At 37.6% G+C, this 8,470-nt stretch overlaps 1 protein-coding gene across 1 annotated transcript; it reads left to right on the forward strand.

The window, feature by feature from the left end:
• Window positions 1-4,955: 4,955 nt before the first annotated feature.
• Window positions 4,956-8,199, forward strand: LOC145217370 (sodium- and chloride-dependent GABA transporter 3-like). Its single transcript, XM_080084669.1, has 6 exons — window positions 4,956-5,148; window positions 5,630-5,734; window positions 6,265-6,514; window positions 7,031-7,163; window positions 7,225-7,359; window positions 8,056-8,199. The coding sequence occupies exons 1-6, from the start codon at window positions 4,956-4,958 to the stop codon at window positions 8,197-8,199; spliced, it is 960 nt and encodes a 319-aa protein (XP_079940795.1).
• Window positions 8,200-8,470: the final 271 nt, after the last annotated feature.

Raw genomic sequence — 8,470 nt, forward strand, 5'->3', positions numbered from 1 at the left:
GAACATTTCGGTTACTTTAAGAAATCAGCATACATCATGGATTTCCTGTTTTGCGTTTCTTATTCTCGCTTCTACAATCGGAATTTACATTTTTATTGCCCTGATGTGTTACGGATTAACACATAGCAAGTTTACTAAGGGCCAAGTAACTGGTCGGATTTTGTATACTTTGGTGGTGATTGCAAATGTGCTTGCAGGCTACCACAGTTTTGCTGGCCTAGCGGTATTAAACATCGGTTATAACAGAAAGGAAGAGACATATTCCTGCGCTGTGTTTGTTAAATTCAATTCCTTTGTACTCGGAATAGCGTACTGCAGCATCTACTTTTTTCTGTGGTTTAAACAACGGTGTTTTTATCACCATTTTCTTATGAGTAATCTTTATAAAGGTTGGATCAGGGTGTTGAGTTATCTAAGCATCGTTTCCGTGGTTTTCGGTTTGATGATTACTTTCATCATGTGGAATATATTACAGCCTGTTGGATCTGAAGGGAACGGCTGTGTATTTTTGGGCGAGGTTATAGCATGGCCATTTCTCGTTGGTGGATCAATAGACGCTTGTGGTCAAAGCATTTTGTGGTTTCTATTCATTTTCCCTTTCAAATGCGCACGCCAAAAACTGGGAGTTTCTGCAGCATTTCGTATGATGCGCCGAACAGCCATCATGACTCTATTTTGCGTGGTTTCAGATGCTATTGCTGCTATTTTAACTGTTGCGACCAATTCGAAGTTCGTCGAAATTACTTTTGCGGCACTTTCTATGTCCGTAACTTTTAATGTTGTAGCTTTGGTGCTGACTTTCCAAACCTGGAGGGATATTCTAAAGAGTCCATTCCTGTGCTTATTGCGACTGTGCAATGGTATCTCAAGTTGCCTTCAGTTCTTGTGCCACCAAACTTGAAAAAACTTATCGTTGCGCATGTGTGCCTTCAAGTAAAAACAAAATACTAAAACTTCAGTTTTTTGTCTTGTTTTATTAATAAATTTGAAAACATTTGCATTAATTACGACTATTGCTCATGTCACTATAATATATTTCTTGTTTATTGTGTCCATTAAAGCTATTATTTAAAATTTGCTGCAGACAGTGCACACTTTTCAGTTTGTTACTCTCAACAATATGGATTGACGTAGTTTGATTACATTGATACACACAATCAATGTCTTGTCACCAGTTGCACTGATGACAGGTTGAAATAATGTACACTGTCTGCCGATAACTAATACTACTTGTTACACATTGTTAAGAAAGTTTTCCACTTTGCCTAATGTTCCAATTATAAAATACGTAAAGCTGAACGATCTGATTTAAACGAGATTTTGTTTCTGATGATTAGTTCCAGACCTGTAGCAGGAATCTAAAATGTGCCGTGATTTCTGATTATAACAGGAAGCAATCGAATTTGCCCTCCTGTCAATCAGTGTGCAATTAATCTCTCTTCAACAGCCATGCGAATCCATGAGATTGAAAATTCCGTTGTTCTCAGCATAGGGTGTTTACAGACCTTGAGAGCTTCAGCTAAAGGTTTTAAAAATGTAACCAATCGTGTCTGATCTGGCAGGAAGTTTCAAATATTACCTTCAAAATCATAAGCATTGTTATGCCAAGTACTAAGTTCGACTTAAAAGATGAGAGATTATGAAGGGTCTATTGGGATCTAGTTTTAAAACGTTTGAAAGGACCTATTAAGTTAATTAGCATTATTAAACGTCAAATTCCACCCAAACGAACTTACAAATCGATAATGGTTTAATAGCGCAGTGGTGTTACGAAACTTGTCTGCAGATTTCTTGCAATTGTGCGGTATAAAAATTGCTGTTGGTGGGGATTTATGCTTGTGTGTACAATGGAGCGCAGTTGTGGGTTCCGTGTTATTCAAGGCTGTTGTGAGGTTAAGATCCAACCACCGCACGTGTGGTCTCTGAAACCCTGACCTCAGCACAGAAAATGATTGATTGAATTGGCAAGTGTTGCGCCACTAATTTACATCTTGCCAAATTCAGTTGCTACTAAATCAGTTTTGAATTTTTTTATTGTTTCAGGCTTTGATTGAAACCTCAACGCTTACAATGTTCGTTCTGCTGTAAAATTTAAAACCCGGTTTGGTTCAAGACAGGGACATTTTAATTTCAATTAACACTCGTAATCATATTAATTTTGTCATCTGGTTGATTAATAAAAACTATTTACTTGGCCCTAGTTACTATTCTGGCATACTTTATTTTTATCTTCAATTGCAGGTTGGTTAATAACTTACATGTAATAATACCACTGCACAACCAAAGCAACGCAGATGTATCTTTTACGTAGATTTTTTTATACAACCATGACAGGAGGAAGATGTCGCAAGGACAAATGGAGAATTTGTTTCCTTGCCTGGGAATCACTGCAGCATAGTAACATCACCATTTGTGTACCTAACAAAAATACACTCGTCCTACAGTAACCGTTAAACGACAATAGTGGGGTAAAAAGGGTGTAATTAGTGAAATCCCCCTAAGATGCGAAAACTTATTTCAAGATCCATGTCAGCGTGTACCGTTCAAAAACTCATGCACCTTACGCCAGCGCAACCGACCAACGTATATTGCTTGCTGTCATTTACTTTCCATCACGTAGCTTATTAAAGGAAAACCAACACATTTAATATTTTTTTTCTATTGTTTTTGTCTATATAAAGTATTTTGTAACTTATTAAGTTGATACAGCACAATTGGGTGAATGTAAGTGTCTCTAATCTAAAGTTTGGTTTAAAAATATAGTTATTTTTATTAAAATTTGGCAGTCAACCTAGCGAAATGCCACTTGGAGGGTGTCATGCTGTGACTTTGCAGTTTCACGGTATTTCTGTGGAATCACAACATTTTTATTAACCTGGTCATTACCATCTGGCAGCTGTTCACACACCCAGGTGAAATTTCGATGAAAAAATTGTTGACAAGTTAGATCAGACAGGAGGTATAGAGTTCACAAGTTACGATGAGATGTAAAATTCGTCTTTTCCATCAAGATTTGCGCAACCATTTTAGATGATTTTTACGACAGTTGAAATATTTGTTCTTCTGCTTGCAATTTACATATTCAGCGCTCTGTTGCACTATGGAGTTACCAACAAGAAATTCACAACCGGAGAGAGGAATAGCCGAAATCTGTCCTTGCTAGTTTGCCTTACAGCTTTACTGATCACCTGCTACATCTAAGCTTACAAATGCCTGGTGCTTATCAACGTTGGTCAACTAATTCGGGTTTCGCATGTCAACTATGGTTTAAAATTGGTTCAACCATCATTGCTCTTGGTGTGACATTCCTGTGGTTGAAACAACGTTGATTCTACGAAAGCCCTAATTTGGAGCATCTTCATACAGCATGGATACAAGACTGAGCTACTTGAGTCTGTTCTTGATGATATTCGGTGTTATGACATCTGTTGTAACATTATACCTTGTGATCACGGTTGGAACTTACGGAAACGGCTTTGAAATTACAAACACAAAGTTTTGTGGCCATTACTTACTGGTGTAGCCATTGACGGTTGCGGGCAGTCAATGCTTTTATTTATTTGTTTTTATTTACCCGTTTAAATTCGCAAAACAGGACGTAAACGTAAGATCTGGGTTGCACATGATGAAAGGAACCGCTTTTATGACGTTGGTTTGTATATTTTCTGCCTCAGTTGCGGCTGTTTAAGCATCACTGTAAAACTTACACAATAATTGTTGGATTATTTGCGTTGTCTGTGTGTTTCGTCGTCAACCAGGTGGCGCTAGTAATCACATTTGAAACTTGAGTGAAATTATTACGAGCCCTGTTCAACACTTTCGCACTCTTTAGAACGTTAACTGCTGATGTTTCCGTGATTAAACAAAATCTGCATTCCAACCGTGAGTTTTAAAAACAGCAAAATGAGCACAATACCAGTGGCAAAATTAGCATAACATATACAGTTTGAAAAACTTGTGTAGTTTATTATTTTAAGAAATAGACAGCAGTGTAGAGTTTATATAAAGTGAAACGTATATTTTTGTTGCTTCAAAGAAACGACTTATGCTTTGTAACCGTTTTTTTTTATTTATTTAACAGACTGAATGTTCATTTGATTTAAAGCAAAAATCTTCCTTTTATTGTATGCGGGAAATTTATCTAACTTACATAATAAAGTGTAAAGACAGACGCGTTCCAACCAATAAGAGTTTGTGTGATATTGCGATTCCAACATAATGTGATGGCAACACAGACGAAAACAAATTTCCGTTTCCTATAAAATGTGATCAAGTTTCAAACTGCTCACTGTATGTTTTGCAAACAAAAAGCAGGATGTCATGTTCTTTTTTTCTCGGATTGTGACAAAAACGTTTAGGCCCGCCGTTGTTAAACAAACAAGAACCATACATTTCAAAGATGGATGATTTATGTATATGTTCTCGTAACTCTCGTAACTTTTATTTGCATGTATTCTCTTTTTAGAGTGTAAAAAACCTATACGCAAGCGGGGGAAAGGATATTAGCGAACCAACGCTTCGCCTTAGCTGCATCGGGGCAGATGTTGTATGTTCAGGGTTGGGATTGGTTGTATTAAGACTATGGCATAGCCTAACAGTTTGACAAGCTTTTTGTTGAATTGTTTGTGTAATCTATGATGTGTAGTTAATATTGTTGTCTTATTTTGTGTGTAATCAGATAATCTGCATTTTTTGCCCAGTGTGTCGTCGTATCTAAAGGTTGTATACATTTAGGGGCATTGCCCTGCTAATTAGTTTAACTTTAATTTAAAATGAAATTAGCACACAAAGATCCATAAGCGTAAGAGTGAATTCACGCTTGACTAAGGAAGAATTGAAAGACTTCTTTGTTAATAGACAGATATTGCAGTCTTAATAGGCTAACTAGAAACGTTACATTCACTGATCCAAAGCAATTTGCTTTGGGGTTGATTTCAAATACTACGTGACCAACAATGGATGAAAGAGATTTGTCTCTGAGTCTGAGTGAAGAAAAAGAAGAGAACACTAGAGCAGTGGACGAAAAAGGGATACGAGATCGGCCGACGTGGAGGAAATCTTTAGACTTTTTAGTTTCGGCGATTGGGTTGAATGTGGGACTTGCTAATGTTTGGAGGTTTCCATATCTGTGCTTTAAAAACGGCGGAGGTAGGATATGTGTTCACATTTTAGACGGTGTCGATCAAGAGTTGGTAACGGCCCGCCAAGAAAAGATATTAGAACTGACAAACTTTTGGCTATTTTTTATTGGTGGCAAAACGCAGCAAACAATTTGATGAAAAATGTATACGTTAAACTCAAGAGGTTTAACAAGATGGCAAACAGAAAATATATCACAATTGAAAGCAAAAAAAATTTTGCGGCCTCTGCTACTCGCCTAAACTTGGTTTTGGCCCCTGTGTATAAAAGGTTGTCGAACCCTGATTTAGATATGGTTAACTTCGCTCAAAAACTACACGCATGTAGGAACTGATCGCGTATCTTGAGTAACCACCAGAAAAAGTAAGCATGTGCTCGGGATTAAAGTGAATAACTTTTTATAGCTGAAATCGTGTCGCTGTATTTAAATGTACAAACAAATAGTGAGAACAGCGTCCAATATCTAAGTCTTGCCGCTCTTTCTTTGCAGGAGCATTTCTTATTCCTTATCTTCTCTTTACTGTCATGATCGCAATTCCTGGCCACGTCCTTGATATCTCGATGGGCCAAAGATTCAGACAGGGACTCGTTAAGAGTTGGAGCATTTCTCCCATAATGAAAGGTCGACATTACCCTCAACTATTTATTAGACTGGTAGCCAACTGTTTAGTTATAATGGATATGGACTTAAACTACACTCAAAAAAAACTAAAACTGCCAGATAATTTGTACTCAGAGAACACAATTTCCTTCAGCTTAAAAAACGCTGTTGATACATGGTTGTCTGCAATATATTTCAAAAAACGTTTCCTGCATACAAGGTCTGGCAACTTTGTTTTAATCACGTTGATTTTTGAGGTTTCTAAACCTCTTTTTTTCACTTTGAACTTCAGAATTTCAAGATACTGTATGCAAGTTTGTAAGGTCGCTACTTTTTACACAATGTCGATCAAATTGTCACCTACTTGTAGACATAGAACAAATTGCTTGAACTTATCACTATCTTTGTTGATAGGCGTGATTCGCTTTGCTGTAACGTAAGAAGTGTTTTAGCTTTTTAACTCAATCATATGCTACAGGGTTTGTTTCATTCAACATAATATCCAAGCGTATTATTTTTCACAGGCATGGCATTCGCACAAATCGTCCTAATGATTCAATTTTCGATCTCTTACCCGATAATTCTAGTTTGGGCTGTTAAGTATGCGGTGGCGAGTTTTTCGACCAATTTGCCCTGGTCCACTTGTCACAACGATTGGAACACTGCCAACTGCGTCACGCCGAACGATGTGAAGTTAAACGCCACAGAGTTGCTTGGCAACGGAACGGCGGGAAATTTAAGTGGGAAAGTGTCTGCGGCCATGAAATTTTGGAAGTTAGTGGTCATTATTGCGATCTGGAAAAAAGTTATTTTTCGTTAATAAATAAACATGGGTTCAGATGAACATAAATTCAATACTGGGATCAGCTCGAACCTATGTAGCCCAGTTAGTAGAGCGCGAGTTTCCGAAGGGCTCCGGTCGTGGATTTGAATCTCTTCGCATGCTAGATTTTTCTAGTCTACGCCTTGTTATGCGTTAGAATGCTTAGTGACCGGCTAATTCGGTATGGTACCTTCAACAGGCCTGAGTATTATGAAATATATATTATTCACGCAATTGATTGTTTTTCTTGAAACCGATGATATGGACAATTTCTTTTTGTGATTACATGCACAGAATTGTTAGTTCGAAGCAAGACTACACAGGTTTCAAGTTGTCTTTTATTTGTTTATATTTATATGATCAACAAAATATAAAAGATTATTACGTTAATCCTCCATACCGCAACATTTGGGTAAAATTTTTTAATAAGTGTTTTAATTTACAATTACAGTCTTGCGTCTTTTTAGCCTTCAAGTTCTCCAGAAATCCGCCGGTATCGAACAAATAGGAAGTTTGGTTCCCGATCTGAGTGTTTATCTTCTTGTCGTATGGATCGGACTTTACTTTTGCACATTCAAGGGTATTGGCTGGTCTTCGAAGGTAAACTTTAGAATGTTATTACTTACTTATGATAACAATTTTCGTTTACGTGATAATGCAGATTGTCTACGTCACAGCGACTCTCCCCTTTCTTTTTATTTTCGCCATCCTCATACGCAGTTTGCTTCTGGAGGGCGCTAGTGAGGGGATCAAGTTTTTCTTGATTCCTGATCCAAGAAAGTTGTTGGACCCTTCGGTAAGTTTTATAAACATAGCGACAATGGTTTACAATTGAATCACAACCAATTGACTCAGGGGTGAACAACCTGCGGCCCACGACCACATGAGGTCGCAGCGACAAGTTTGTGCTGCCATAAACATGTATATCAAAATATACGTACTGGCGGCTGTGACAAACATAAAAACTCTTGTGTCAAAGATTTTGAATCTTAAACTGCTCCAAACATATTTTATACCAGCCGATCACCCATACGCGTTAGAGTTTTTGTACGCCTATTGTGTGCAAAGAATGCGAAAAAACAGATACCGCAATCGTCACAACATAGATTAAGACGCCTTAAACAGTTAAGACGGATCGTCAAACTGTTTCTGTGCATTGTGTTAGAAATTAATCTCTGCTTTTTATGCGCCATTTGATGGTATGGATATATTATACCCATTTCTTTATGTGAGTAATTTTGAAGCAAAAGCAAGCAGGTAATTGGCGGCCGTTACAGAAGTCAGGATTTGCGATGCCGCCGTCCTAGCGAAAATGTTGTGCATCCCTGAATAAACTGAACAACGAAAAAAAATCGGTGAACTGCTACGCATTAGGCTCACTTGAGTTAACAAGATTTCAATCAACAAATTATAATTAACATGAATGTTGCATTGTGCATTAATAGCAAATTGTACATAAATGGAAAACCTTATTCAAATAAAATCATTACAGGTTTGGGTCAGTGCTGGGTCTCAGGTTTTATTCACAAACGCTGTGGCTTCTGGCGTTCTTTTAACGCTCAGCACATTCAACGACTATCACCACAACCTATGGAGGTATGCCTGTACTTGTAGCGGTTACGTTTATGGAGGGTAATGTCGGGGGTTCATGGAAAATATTTAAGCCTATTGTGGTTAATCAAACAAACATCTATTGTAATTTTCCCGACAAAACATGTTGATTTTGCACAAGAATACTAGTAATTTATAGTAAAATCAAAATGGCAAAATCCGTTGCTTTGTATATTAGGGTTGCCATTCGGTGTGTTTACATCTGCGTCAGGGAGAAGTGTTAAAATGTACCTAGTCCGGAATTCAAGAAAAAATCGCGCAGGTTAACGTACCTGTTACTGTTTGATGTGTGTGCG

This window comes from Phallusia mammillata, chromosome 1 (genome assembly GCF_965637545.1).
Source record: "Phallusia mammillata chromosome 1, kaPhaMamm4.hap1.1, whole genome shotgun sequence".
Lineage (NCBI taxonomy): Eukaryota > Metazoa > Chordata > Ascidiacea > Phlebobranchia > Ascidiidae > Phallusia > Phallusia mammillata.